Raw genomic sequence first — 15,633 nt, 5'->3', positions numbered from 1 at the left:
TTTCAGTCTCTTGAGCACTTTATTTGTTATAAATACAAGTCAATACCACAAGATGGCACCTTCTTACTTTCAACATCTACGATTACAAACAATTATCGTCATAAAATGGTTTCAGCTTTTCAATGTGTTGTTTTGGATATTATTGAAACCTTATAAAAGCAAGACTTGCTACAAACAGGATCGGCGTTTGATGTATATTAAATGAGGTCAGAATTAAATTCAAAAGAAGAATTTATAAATATTCAGATAAGAAAATTGAAATTACAAAAGCAGAGTTTGTCATCATTAAACTGAATTACAACTGTATGTGGTTAACGCTATATCTACATGGCTAAGTTTAGTTAAAATACAGTTTTAGTAATCAAAGAATCTACCTCATTCTCCAATATAACCACCTATTTCATTTGTACACCCTAACATTCAGTACACATTTCATTCAGAAACCACCCAGCTTTCATCTAGCCCAGCGATTGCGTACATTCCATCTTTTTCAATAGACACAACCCATGAAGTGCCATCATCCCCTGGCTACAAAACAAAATACAATATTTAAAGATAAAAACTCAGAGAATTTCTGAAATGGTAACCCATTCTCTCTGTGTTCATGAAAATAGGCAATCCAATTTGAAAGTCTTTGAACCAATGTAAACTCTAGAAACTCAGTGTTGAAGTATGGGAAGAATAAAGACCTGCACTAATATAGTGCGTAACAATGCAGTGTCAGACTCGTCATTTACAGTAAATGCCTTGATTGGACTTTCCTCCGGATTGTCATGCTGCTGAAGATAAAGTTTACTCAAGTCTGTGGGAATTCCATCATGTTTTCTTCCTCCCATTTCCAAACAGGAAGAGAAGGGTTTTCAGGTCCCTCGAGAAAATCAAAAAATTAAACACTCACACCCATAAACAACTGGAAAGCAAAATGGCAGACCAAATAATCCTTGACTCCATGTCAAAATGAAGTTGAGGCAATATTACTTTTGCAATATTTGTATTCTGCCCAATATATCACATCATGAGATTCCTCAAAAAACTGAGAAGTCTGAGAGCTACAAAAGAGAAAGCAGTTAAGGCAGTTGATGTCTACATTTGGATTTCTTTTTCAGGTTACATGTCTAAGTCTCCATCGTAGGCTAAGGTCAGAGGCTTCTGTTGGGGAGGTGTGCTTTGATGTAGTTTTGGCTTCTTGCTGCAAAGGGAAAAGAATTCCTGAGATAAAGTTCACGGAGCTCTGTTTTATCTGCCAAAGACAACTGTGAGGTACAGAAATTCAAGTGGTTAAATGACAAGATTCATTTCTCTTTTATGAATTTCTTTGATGAATACTTGTACACTTTAACCCTGTGTTAAGGAGAAGCCTTTGTGCTTTCAAAATCTTAAAAATAGTTTCGCAGAAACAATTAACTTGGTTAGAGGACTACTTTTCCCTCTTGGTCTTGTTTACACGCGGCAATGTGACATCTGCTGCTAATTCCTAAGCTCCTGCGACCTCCACGTCACAGATGTTTAACATCATAAGCAGCTGGAGCAGCCAGACTCCTGTGCCTTCCCCTAGTCTTGTTTTTAAGTAAACATGTTTCTGCTCTGGCCTGAAACCTGACACTTAGCTGCCAAATCACCAGAGCCGGTCAGGAAAATTGCACTGATCGTGCACTACACAAAGCTATTCTCACCTGGTCTGTTTTACCTGCGATCAACAACTTTGCCAGGTCAAGAGGGCTGCTGTTCCTTCTCACAGGGAGAGATGCTGAAGTTGAGCACCATTCTCAAATCACACAGTGATGCCCCAGATCTGGGGCAAAACAACTGCCTTACACTCTGATTATTAGTATGGGTGAACCTCCATTATGTTTATGAATATTCATAGTTTGAAGTCTTTATTTAAAGCAACACACTGCATCTCACTCCTCCTCCCCACCCCCCCTCCCCAACACACACACTGTACTGTTTCCCTTCCTACTCAACGCCTTTGCTTTGCCAGGCTTCCAGAGCTAGCATTCTTTTGACCTATCCTCACTAGCAGGGAGCTATCTCCCTCCTGTCTCTAAATTTCTATAATATTTATTTTACAGTAACAGCTATTATTAATTGGATACATACTAAGTGCCAAGCCCTTTGCTGGGCATCTTACATAAAATATCTCCATAAATTTCAGGAAAACCCTGAGACGGAGGCATTAGGATTATTGCTACTTTACAGAGAAGGACTAGAGAGGTTGTTTACCTTCCCTCAGGTGACTGAGTGAGTGGCAGAGCCCGGATTCTAAGCAAGTCTAACACCCAGACCCACACCTTTAACCTCCTCAGCACATTCTCTATACACATGTGCCATTAATTAGGCACTTGGGAGAAACAAATTTTTTTTATCTGTACATATGAATTAATTTTTATACTCTAAGTGAATTTAAACTAAAAGCAAACATCTCAATGTGTACAACTCAGTGGCATTTAGTACATTCACAATGTTGTGTTACCACTAACCCTATCTAGTTCCAGAACATCTTCATCACACCAAAGAGAACCTCTGTACCCGCTAAGCACTCTCCCCGTTCTCTACCCCGCCCCCGCAGCTCCTGACAACCACTTACCAACTTTCGGCCTCTATAGATTTGCCTACTGTGGATATTTCATATAATGAATTCATACTGTATGCAGCCCTTTGCGTCTGGCTCCTTTCACTTAATGGTTAAAATGGAAAATTTTATGAGAATTATACCATAATAAAAGAAAGATGTTTGATAAAATTAAAATGGTTGTAGGGAGAACCTCCTATTTTAAAATGCTCAAGTTCCAATTCAAGGAGGAAAACTATTTGGTTTGATGTTTGAAGCAAATTATAGAAGCTAAAGAGGGAAATTAAAAATTATTGAAAAAGAAACTACTCCAAAGAACCACAGATCCTATCAGTGGCCCCACCCTGGCTCTGGGCATGCAATGGGTGCTCACTGGATGAGTGCTAGGTGCTGGGCGCGGGCTGCAGGCACACAGCTTCCAACCAGAGAAGCTGAAGAGAGGCAGAAACATGTTTTAGAATCCTCTGCAAAGGGACCTGCAGCCTCCGACTTCCTGCTTGCCAGGTCTTTTCCACATCGCAAAGGGTATTTATTGCATAATTAGCTGAATAACATTCAACTTTAGATTAATATACATGTATATTCCAGTGGCTCTTGTCACATTGCTGGGCTCAGGCTCTAGCATGGAGAATGGATCCAGCTTGAAATGCAGTCCTGAGTAGCCTAATCTGCAGCACTTAAAGGTACTAAGAAATCACATAAGTAAGAATTTATGACAACTTGCAAGTGACAGTTTGTAGATCCTGGTGGTGGCAATGGTGATAGTGGGGGCTGTCCTAATATCAAAGAAGAATATAAGTAGGTTCATCTGAAATGACAATAGGGGTCTTCCGCCTCCCACCTCTCCTGCTTTTTTGAGGAGAGGGGAAGAGAGGGGGAAGAAATGTAGGTGATTCCAGTCAGAGTTTTTGGCAATCCACTCTTAAATGGTATTTGCTCAGGACTATTAGGCAAAGAGACATGGGAGAGCTGAGTTCTGGGGAGTGGGGAGGACGGATAGAGATGGCTGGATCTTTATAACAAGACAATGATAGTGCCAGAGAGACAGCTAAACTGGGCCAACCTCGGTGAGCCGGGCCTGGAAAATTGTGCTCAAAATATCAGATATTATACCAGTTTCCATGGATGGAAATATGAACATTGTGTCCACCTCTGGGAAAAAAGAGTGAGCTCCTACTATGTAGGCCTTGGATTTCTGTGGGCCAAGGGGTGTGCTTGGGATCATTGTGATGAAGACTTGATTTTATTATGAATTTTTTCATATTGTGTAACCTCTCAAATTACAGATACTAAGATCACAACAATGAATGTGAGACATTGAGAACTTTTATAGAATTTGAAAGTTCTCAAATTTTGGCAATTGCTGAATAAGATGGTACTTTGCTGGGTAGCTGTGGCTTTACAAAACTTCCTGGTCAGTTAGAAAGAACCTAAGAGGATGAGCTGAGCAAAGCAAAGCCAGCAACCAGGAGACAGGTCTTCAGAGGCCCCTGCTTCCTTTCCTTTCTCCTTTACTGGTATTCATTTTCCCCTTAAGAAATAAGGGTTTGCCTTTTTTTTTTTTTTTAAAGGATTTTTCCTCTTTAACTCCTCTGCTCAATTAGAAAAGGTGTGATCGCCTCACTCACACTAAATCAGGACCCACAAATGCCTGGCACATAGGCCGCCACCACCACTAGTCATGCTGTACCCCCGGTGCACACCTCTAATCCATCATGCTATTCTTTCCTGTTGGGCCGAGGTACAGCCTCATAATTCTTCCTAATGGAGCACTCTTGACAGCCACCCCCATTTTTAGAGTTGGCACAAGAAATAAAACCATTATGCGACCCTGGCTGTAAGAGATCATTGACTGACACATTTTAAAGGAACCTCTTCCACGATCATTTGCCTTGTAGCAAAGGATAAATCCATTAAGGCAGAAATGTGAGCTCATTACGAACTGACAAGCAAGCTGCTGGCACTTCTTAGTGCTGTCGAATTCAAGCTACAAGGACCCATCCTGAGGCCAGTGGAGATTAAATAGCTTGATGAAAGCCCGAAACACTCTTTTGTATAGGCAGCTACTTGTGAGAGCCGACCCTCTGGAAGTGGGGGCACCACTCAAACTTGGGCAGAATGAGAGCCCATTTACTGAATTGTGCTGAGCAAGGCAGAATGGATGTCGTTATCCCAAGTAACTTCCAGGCACTATGTCTAGATTAACTACAAATTCACCCAGTGGTCATCCTCACTAAATTGCCTCATGGATCTTTATTGGCAGGGGACCTGGGGAATCAGTAATATTTCAAAAACTCTGAACACTAATGGCAGATATACAAAGGGTTGTATGTGCACAAGGTGGTCCTTAAGAAGACTATTTTTCTATATTTTGTCAAAAGCGTTTCCAAGTGTTGTTATAAATTGCTTTCATCTGAAGTATACGCCTAAGAGTTGGCATATTACAGCAGTTCTCTTGTCCTAAGCCTTTTATTTTGGAGCAAAAATATAAAATCTCCAAAACTCATCCTCTAACTCTTCTGCAAGCTATTTAATAGAAGGAAATGCCGTGAAAGCATCTATTTGGATTCTTTAGGCAGCTCATATGTAACAGTAAATTGTATGTGTTTTGATATCAATAGGTCTGTTCCCAGGTCTATGGCTTAGTTTACTTGGGAAAAGAGCAGCCTCTAAAAACTGTGAAAGCTGTAGATACCACCTTGAGTCTAAAGAGTTTTCAGTATTATTCATGGGAAAGAAATTACAGAGACTGGAAGACCAGTGGAAAGAGTATATCCTCGGGGGTTAGGCAAATCTGGAGTTGGTTTTACCAGGCTAATGATCTCAGATAAATTACTTAACTTTTCTGAGGCTCACTTACTCTCTCTTTAAAATAAGAATGAAAATAGCAACTTCTCATTCACTTATTATTACATAGATTGCCTTATGTAAGGTACTTTGTTTGAAATATAAATATTAGATTCTTTTTCCTGACCTTTGTCTCTGAAAATCATGGGCAATAAATTGTTTTACTTATCCACTCTTTTATTCACCCACTTATTCATTTGTTCAACAAATATTTATCAAACTTGTGCTCTGAAAAATACACCAATGAAACGTAGTCATTACACCTCTTCCCCTCCCCCCCACAAAGTCCTTGGTGTTGAGTGGACGAGGAAGATGTTTATACAAATAACTACACTATCAGTGTGGAGTAAATGGAGGAGGTACTGACAAGTTATTCCAAACTGTTTGATAAGGAAAATTTGACTTTTACTGGGAAGAACTGGTGGAATGCCAATAGCTAATGATGAAACATTCTTTCTAGATGATTGGGACATAGGGAATAAACCATGAAGGCACAAGCCTCCTTGTGAAACTAGAAAGTACCATTGTAAGTGCCCTAATATAAGGTTACTTCTTGCCAAAAATTATCCTTCAGAAAGAGGTGGTAGCCTTACTCAACCACTATAAGTCTTTCATATTATGAGGAGCTACTTTTACAATACAAAAGTTTTTTCTAAATAGAGAGCATAAATATACATACACAGTACAAATAAAAAGGCCAACTTCTCTAATATATGTGACTAGGTACTTGGGTCTTGGGATAAAAGCTCTGAAACAGCAACACAAACAGATTCAAAGCAGTGCTTTATCTCAAACGACTGGATGGAAATGAATACGGGAAACTTGAGGAACTGAATGTGATTGTGGAAAGGAGACTAAAGCAATGACAGTGTGACTGATCTGAAATAAGATGTGAACTTGGAATACAACCGTGCTAGGCAATTAGAGAAAATGAGTATTTTATAACAAAATAATATGTAATGTAGGATTATTGATGGCATGTATAATTAAGAACATTGGTTACATAGTTAAATATGAAAGTAGAAAATTTACTATTTTTTTCAGAATAAGAAAAGTTTATTAGGGAAAGAATTTTTTTTTCTACAATGATAAAATAGAAGATGAAGTTGAAAGAGTTGTTCAGGCTCAAATTGTGGAAGCCTTCCATTGACTGGCCAGGCAGCTAGAACATGACTTTCATTTTGCTGTCAGTGGGAAGCCACTGCTGGTGTCTGGGTAGGAGAGGGACTGATCGCCTGGCCAAGTTTTAAGACTAATCTGGCTATAGAATGCAGATGAGAGCATTTGTAACGAGTCCAAATATGCAGCTATTGTGCTACTCCCAAAGGGGAATTATTTAGACCAGGCATTGAGGATAAAAAAAATTGATATGAGAAATAATGTATATAAGTATTTATGTAATTTGGTCACTGAAAAGTAAAGGGAAATTCCTTTGATCTTTTACATGAAAACTTCCTTAGAAAATTGTTTCTTACCAGAATTCAGTGATGTACCTAATTAATCCCCAGAGCCTATAGTCAGGCAGAAAGGGCCTCGGTAAATATTCATTAGTGAAGGAACGGATTAAGATTAACACAATTTTAAGTTAGAGGAAGTGAGAAATATAAAAAGGCAAAATTAATGAGTATTACTAAATGTTAATTTTAGATATTCGAGGGAAGAGGGAACCATAGTATCTGAAATTGGGGATGTGGCTAGATATAACAACTAGAACATATCCAAGCTTTTACAGATGAATAGACTATCTGATTATCTTACACTGTATTGGGCCATTGCTTTGAGAGCACTTTCTCATCTGTCAAACCTTCATGCCCTTTTTTGCAATTTAAGACCTTTCCCTCTTTTGTAATGTTTTCTGGTAGTTCAATTCTTCCTTTCACTATGAGCCTCATATAATGCTTTCAACTTCACGTTTGTTCATTAAGACCAGATCTAGTCAACACTTACAAAACTGATCAATTCAAACATAAAAATAGGTCAAATCATTAGATTATAGGGTGAATGACCAACTGAGGGTGTTACTTTTTACTACAACACTGTGGAAACATAAGTTGGATAGAAATTCAATTTCTAGAGATTCAATTTCTATCACGATAGGTGGCAGAAAGAATTAAAGTCATCTTATTTTCGTCACTAACTTTCACCAACCAAGAGCGAAGATTTAAAAACCTGTGTAGCCTTGGAAACAGAATTTGAGGCTAAATGTACAAAGGCTGGATTTGAATCGAGATTAAAACTTGGGTAAAAATTCAAGAAAATAGTCTATGAGACAGATGATGAATATAAATATCTCGCTTTGGAGAAAAAAGTGAAGTAACACTTTGATCTCATGAAAATAAAAAAATCCTTTGAAAATTTTGCTTAGGAAGCTAATAAAATATTCTCAACACACTTAAAAACATTCAAATATATTTACTTCTGCCTGGTTTCAAGACCAGCTCATAAGCTAAAATGTATTCTGTACGATAAACTAATCACAATTTTCTGAGAAGAATGGATTTTCAGAAACTAGTCACTTACAAAATGGAGTTCCTGGAATTGGCAGTGAAGTTTCCTCTCAGGGCTGGTCAGTGTAGATAACACCTGGCTCTACTATTTACAATATACTAACAGGCTGTTTGGACGGACTGGTCAAACAGTTAACCTGTTTGTTTACCTAACTGATCAAAATAGGCCAATTTAAGAACAAAATTTAAAAACTAGAATTATCTAAAGTAATGGTTCTCAGCCTTGGCTGCATTTTAGAATTACCTAGGGCACTTTTCAACATGCAGACTACATGAAAGACTAATTAAATCAGAATTTCCAGGGCTGGGACTGGAGTACCTGTCCCCAGGAGATGCCAGTAGTTGCCACTGTACAGTCAAAGCTGAAAACTACTGATCTAAATCAAAATACTAAAACGGGAAAGTCTTGACTAATGATTTGTCTCTTATACCTTCTGATGTTATTTGAAAACCAAATAGAAATGTTATTTCAAATGAGGACGATAAAGATAACCTCCCACTTGAGCTATCCAACAATTCTACTGTTGGTGACTATTTGGGAAGTCAAGGCTCCTGTTATAATGGCCAATGATCCTGACTTAAGTTTCCTTTTAGTATAATATGTTTTTATATACCATAAAACATGGAATATAAACTTTTTAATAATTAGTACTTACCAAACAAGGTAGGAAGTAAATACTAAGAAAATCATGATAAGGAAACCACCACCTGAAACGCCATAAACCCAAATTTTTACTCGACCATCTGTTTAAAATAGAGATAAAATAAGCTTAGTGTACAAAAGCTGTATTTCTCATCTGAACTTACAATATATTTCCTATCTTAATTCTGAGACTTGCATAGGTCATAGGTAGAAATATACATATGTGGCAGCTCTCAAATGAAAAAAAAAAAAAAAAACAGGTAAAAACCTAAGACAGTCTACTAAATTTTTCACAATGCTAAACAAACACTGACAATCATTACTTCATAAAGTCTAAAAATTGGCAGGCAACTTTGAATTTATTTTCATGTCTGTATAGTCATGCATATAATACAGAAGTATTGCAAAATATTTTGACAACATAAGTAGAAAAGAGAAATAAGGGACAATCCTGCAGGCAAAGAAAACTACTATGATCATCTTGGTGGCTTTGCTCCCTGAATGATGTTGGGTAAAAAAAAAAAAAAACTATATGACCAAACAAGCTAATCAATTCACCAAATTACTGTAAAATTATAATTGCATGTGTACGTGGATACATTATTTTGGATTTGATATCTGCTAGAGTTGAAAAACAGATTATGCAAATAGTCTCATCAATTTTGTGATTTTCACTATATAAGGTATAACTTGAGTCTATGTATGTCTTTTCTATATATGATAGAAATTTGAGTTATTTCTAGAAATCTAATGTGTTTTGTTCCATTTTATGTGAGCATACAGTTAACTAAACTTAGAACTGGACTGACCAAGGCAATGCCTTAGCATCCCAACGAAACTGCATTCCTTTCAGAAAGATATATACACATGGAAGTTTCACTAAACTACATATGTGTTTTTTTCAACCTGCAGTTAATTACACTTAGTATCTTATTCTAAGGCTTCTGTGAGATGAAAAACCAAAGTCTTTTGTAAACAACACTTGTGTGAAATAAAAATCACAATTATGTTGAATTATATTACGACTACCTATTATAGTTTTTGCTTACAAGACACTTCCAAGCCTCAGTCATGTTTTAGAATGAGGTTTTAATGTAGTAATGATATTTTTCTATGGTCATAAAACTTTTAACAAAGCTTTGATTCTGATCTCTTTGAAACACTAATGATGAAATCCCCTATTCTGAGTGTTTTACACTGGCAATAAAAAAAAAGACTTCCCTGAGTGAGAACACACCTTTCATCTTATTACCCCTAAATCTCACAGAGCTGAAGCACTGGGAGGATTCAGTGCTTTTAAATCCCTAGAGTAGAGGTATGTGGTCCATGACCTTTAAACCATGTTACTGAAAAAAGAATTAATAAAACTTTTTATAATAATAGAATGGATTGGATCAAACTTCAAACTATTGAAAAAAGATATGTAGTGAAAAATAAGTCTTCTGCCATCCTTGCTCAGTTCCCTCCCTAGGAGCTAGCACTGTTACCAGTTTCCTTGTGAATCATTTCATAATTTTCTCTGCATACGCAAGCATATGAGTACATACACACAAAAAGATCTTTTTTAAAAAGACACAAGTGGAATATATCATTCACTTTGGTACTTTTTTTTCCACTTAGCAATATATGTTGGAAATATTTCCATGCTAATTCATAAAAGCTGGCCTATCTCATTCTTTTCAATATATCGGAGATATATTACAGAATTCTATCATATTTTTTCCCATTCTATTTATAGACATGTAGGTTGTTTCCACTCATTTGCTATGTAACAAGCAATCATGTAATGAATATCATTTACATACTTCTTAGTATATGTGTATATATTTGTATGGTGAATTTCTAGGAGATAAATTTTATGTTATTTATTTTTGTAGGAGAGAAATTTTAGATCAAAATGTGTGATAGTGCCCAAATGTCCTCCAAGATGTTACTCCAATTTACACTGTCATCATGAAAACCTAGTGAAAGTTATAAACTCTCTTCTCAGACTAAATATATATTATATATATGCTTATATACATACGAATGTACACAGTGGTATATATGAATGTATACATATGTATGTGGGTATATATACATGTGTGTGTATACACACACACATTCAAATATATGATACTATTGATGCTTTAATTAGACCCCCAAATATTAAGGGACCCATTTTCCTGGGACCTCACCCTAATTCTCTTCCAGAAATAAGGTCTACAGGCAATGGGTGAACCTGCCTACATTTCATATCATGCTTCCTTCAAATTTAAATCTACTGCTAATTTAGTCACAGTGAATATGATGGTTTTAAACATCTATGGCATTTCTAGACATATAGGGGAATCAAAAGTGAATAAGATATTGTGGTCATCCTCTAAAGGTGGTTGAAGAGGGTACATCTTGTATCCCTCACTAAATCTAGAGTCCTCTGGGCTGGAGCTCTGGTTTTTGCTTCATTTAAGCACATCATCAAGGCACTTTGGGTACAGCAAAGGCCTAGGGTCTGGGAGCAACGTTCCCAGGGCATATTATACCTGATCTTGTCTGTCTCTTCCCTCTCCATGCCCTGTCAGTTATGCTATTTTCCTGTCATAGGTAGCATTTTGTTCCCTAGAAGAGGTATGTATGAAAGACACAGAGAATCTTACTTTCATTTTCTGCCCACTTCACGAAATGGGAAGCGGAGACCAGTGCTATGGAAAAGGCTTAATGACTTGCCTTGAAACCTTCCTGTCAGGTACTGGTGGTTTGAGCTTGGTCAAATTAGTTTGAACTGCCTGTTCCAGATTCCTAATCTCTAAAATGGGGATGATGGCATCTCATTAGATTGCAAGAACATAATGAGATGACTCATGCAATATAATCAGCACAGAACCACAGAATACACAGAAAGCATTTAATCAACGTTCACACCTGTCCTTAATAATCACCTATTCTTGAGCCCTACAGGCCCAATACTGTGCTAATACTAACAACAGTCCTGCAGGGTAGATCCCTCTAGACTGATTTCATAGATGAGGAAACAATTCCAGAGAGGTGAAGAGACTAACTCAATCATAAAACAGGTACATTCTGAGCCACAATGCCAAGGGTCTCTCTGCCTCTGAATTGGTGCTCTTTTCCATTTCTCTAGTGTTTCTCAAGCCAGATAGGGTCCCTGAACATTTCCTAAGATATCTGTATGTTCTTGAGAATCTACTCCAATTTTTGCTTTTAATTTCAATTATATACACAAAATCAGTTATAAAAGCAAAGTCTTTCACAGAGATAACTAACAATTAAAAGCTATTTTTAAAGGTTAATATTTTGGTTACTTAATTCAGTGTCTCTTAGGGGTTGGCAGACTTATCCTCAACCATCCATGAGAACATTTTACATTTAAAGCGGACCATACATACATTATGCAACACTCAAATTTGGGAAACCGTGAACTAAACCATATTGCCTCTTCCTTCTCTCCTCTTTCTGCCCTTCCCTCCATTCTTCACACCATGATCAGGGGCCACAATGTGAACCCCAACCCCCCACGAGAAAATCTGCATTTCTTACTCATAACTGAAACACACCTGGATCAAGGGGTTGGAGAGACCATCCTTTAAAAATATCATGTATTTTTGAATTCACAGGTCTGTTTTTCCCAGCAAGGTTTTTCACATCAGCTTTCTTATCCTCTGAGCCAGGTACTTTCATGCAGTAATCCAGGAAACCATTTGATCTCATTATCTCTGTATAGCCCTTCTCACAACCACAGACTCCACCCTACAGGATAAAAATATTTCTAAAGTTACACAGTGAGTTGTGCAGATGAAAAAAGAACAACTTAAGTGTTGGAATCACTTAATATTTGCATGCTATGTCATGGAAATTTAGGGTTTTTCAGCAGCAGACTTTGCCAAAGAGATAAAAATCCCATAAACAGTTCATCTTTCTGAATTCTAAAGCCAACCCTTAAATAAATTATCAGGTTTTTCTAGCGGTTTACAATTCTTACACTTTCCAAATATGAAATCAGAATTCTTTGTCAATAGAGGGCATTAACTACATCCTTTTCTCTCTCATAGAGATGTTCAAGGCAGTTAATCAAACTAGGCCCTGCTCTCCCTCCAGCTGTTTGAGATTCCTGTCCACCCTCCAACCTGCCCTTGATGCTGAGAAGCACAGCAGCAGGGATTACGTACATGGCGTCTTTGAGGTCTCTGGCTACTCCAGCTGCTGAATGCCTCTGCCACCTTCCACCATTAATCACTGACTAGTCTGAACTACCTCTCTGCTTGTTGGCTTGGTTCAGCACTCAAGGAGAGCAGCCCAAGTGGGGAAAAAAAGAGTTCACCAAAGGCACATGTCCAAGAGAGGGATGAGATTTATTTATTATATGATATCTCATATACAATATATCATATATATCCCTCTCTTTAGTAGCCCAAATGTCACTACCACATCATATCATCACATTCCTAGTTGGCATTGGGATAATGTGTTCTTCGTATTTGTCTATGGATTCCTGGTCATTTTCATGTACAAAAACCTCTCCAAGAAGCTGACTTTGATGAAGTATTATGGACAAGGATTTCTATCCATCTCTCGAGGTGGAACTGAAAATAATTGTTCTTCCTTCCTCCAGCAAACAGAGATTATAGAGAAGAACAGAAAAAATTAAGCATAAGATTATGAATCTCTATGACTTTGCTATCAGTGCTCCTTACCTAAACTGTTTAATCTGGCATTTTCTGAACGGGCCCTACCTCATGTAGTACTCATGTCAATCCTTATCAATCAGCCAGATTTATTTAGATCATCAATTGTTGACTGAACACATGATTTTGAGGAGTGATAGATAACTAAAGTTAAAGAGGGAACCTCAATCTTCTACAAAAGGAAAAGGTAAAAAAAGCATATAGTATAATTAATAACTGCCCACAGTTAGCAAATAGGCAGCAATCATATAACAGTGACAATTACTGTGGTATTTCCAGTTACTTATAATTGAAGGCATTACATAGTGTTCAATGGAGAGAACTAATTAAGAAAATTTGTATCTGCTTGGCTATGAAAGCCATCTTGTCAGGATGCATGTCTATTAGTCTGAGTGAAGAGTTATAACCAGTCTCATAGGCCAAAGGTTCAAGGGAAAAGGTAATGTGTGTTTTATTAAAGAGGGTATCCAGAGAGTTGGTGGAAATCTACAACTTCTATCTTGCAGATATCATTAGCCCATGAAGTTGCTGCTGCTATCTTCTTCTCCTTTGCTCCTCTGTAAGCTCAGTCACTAGCTTTTCTCTGGTAAAGAACTAACCCACCTTGAAGTAGAAGAGCCATAAAATAGGATTGAGAGCTTTAATTATTTTTAACCTAATCATTTTTGGAAAGAGCATACTATAGGAAGAAACCTGTTTCCTTGAGAGACATGGCATAACTTTTTTTTAATATATATGCACTGCACACTATGAGTGCCGTTGATTGGAATACAGTACAAATTTTGCAATAATTCCTGAGCAGTGGTACATGGGAATTAAGAGGCGAAAAAGGGAAGAAATGTTTCTGCTTTAGAAAAAAAATTAAAAATATACACATACACACATACAACTATTATCGATAGCCACATATTTGACTTATTTAAAATGAACTAAAAATTTACTCCCACTAAAGTAATCATAGTGTAATCAATTTTACTGAATAATATTTAGCAAAGATGAACATGCATTTATAATATCTTTCAAAATAGTTTAGGTATATGAAAGGTTAAGAGTGGGGGAAATAAATCAACTGAGAACACATTGATAAATAGAGCTAACATAAATTAAATATCTGAAAGCCAGATTTGGCTGTCGACAGACTTAAAGAAAAACAGACTGCTTTCCTTAACACACGGCCCTGCAAAGAAATTCTTAATAGCTGTGATTACTCCTGCAAATGCCTCTAGATGGTATCATGGGCATGTGGAACTGCTGCATGGGCTATAGCAGAACGGAAATTGTCAGACAGCAAATGCAGAACACAGCAATTAAAACACTTGTAGAAGTCTCCAGCATCTGACTTACCTGCGTACAGTAGGAGAAAGGTTTTCTGCAGGCTGGATTACACTGCCGGATAGCAGCCGGACGCGCCTGAGGGGAGCAGCCTCCTACAAAGGAAGTCCCACCATCACTTGCAGATTTTTCTATGATAAACATTTAAAAAATGTTTTTTCTTCCTCTCTAGCACTGGCCACTTTGTGACAGTGTGTTTTTTTTTTTTTTAAGCTGTTTGCTGACATGTGGCCCAGTCTTACTTTATTGATTACTCCAAGATGGACTGTTTGAGATGGGAGGCTCTGCTAGCAGACAGTCTTTGCAGTAGAGTTTTTATACCTGCTCATGGGCAATGCGATTCAATCATATGGCTATGCTTGAGGGCAAAGTCTGTGAGTGCCAGGATCAGTAAAAGAATTGATGAAATCTCAAATTTAGTTCAGGAGCAGAAAATATGTCTGCTTGAAGACTCATTCCACATATTTTTTTCTCCAGCTCCTGAATATCCCAACTAGGCACTAGGCCAATTCCCAACGTGCAAATGCTAAAAGAATTCTGCTAATCGAGTCATGGGACCACAGTTCAAATGCTTTGAAATACATTTAAAAATGTTACCAATCAGGATATATAGACACACACCCACCCACACAAATTTTTAAAAACAGATGTATACGCTCCAGGAGAGGCAATCACACATCTGACACAATACTTGCCAGTGCTCATTAAAGGTTTCGGAACAAATGGATGTAACATGCATGCCCCTATAATCTGAAAATCATTTCCATGTCAGTCTTGCCTTCCTGGCTTCAAGGAAGCAAGTTAAGAAGTTGACATAACGTTCGAGGACATTATTTAAACCTTATGTATAACACTGGTTGCATTTATAGGTTCTAGCCTTTGCATTACTATAATTGTCAACCAATTATAGTTTATGATTTTATAGCTAGCAAAAAGCTTTGTGCCTAGGGCAATGTAGAGAGCAGTCAGATTTACATTTTCCCTGGGAATGAAGCAGCTAAATTCTCACTGTTACTGGAAAAATAAAACAAATCATCCATACAAATAAAA

At 37.3% G+C, this 15,633-nt stretch overlaps 1 protein-coding gene across 3 annotated transcripts in view; it reads right to left on the bottom strand.

Annotated features, from left to right (window-relative positions):
* Positions 1–15,633, bottom strand: part of THSD7B (thrombospondin type 1 domain containing 7B) — a 795,232-nt gene continuing 779,599 nt past the window's right edge. For 2 of the 3 annotated variants that reach the window (XM_070579625.1, XM_070579627.1), the window contains exons 25-28: positions 14,596–14,678; positions 12,124–12,316; positions 8,583–8,670; positions 1–1,189 (exon numbers count right to left, since the gene is read on the bottom strand). In XM_070579625.1, the coding sequence (XP_070435726.1) occupies positions 1,108–1,189; positions 8,583–8,670; positions 12,124–12,316; positions 14,596–14,678 (446 nt within the window). In that variant the 3' untranslated portion in view covers positions 1–1,107. The remainder of the gene's footprint in view (positions 1,190–8,582; positions 8,671–12,123; positions 12,317–14,595; positions 14,679–15,633) is intronic. The other variant, XM_070579626.1, reaches the window with a different exon arrangement.

Source organism: Equus przewalskii, chromosome 17, assembly GCF_037783145.1.
Source record: "Equus przewalskii isolate Varuska chromosome 17, EquPr2, whole genome shotgun sequence".
Lineage (NCBI taxonomy): Eukaryota > Metazoa > Chordata > Mammalia > Perissodactyla > Equidae > Equus > Equus przewalskii.
The sequence above is the reverse complement of the archived record's forward strand: the minus strand, read 5'-3'. Positions and strand labels throughout refer to the sequence as shown.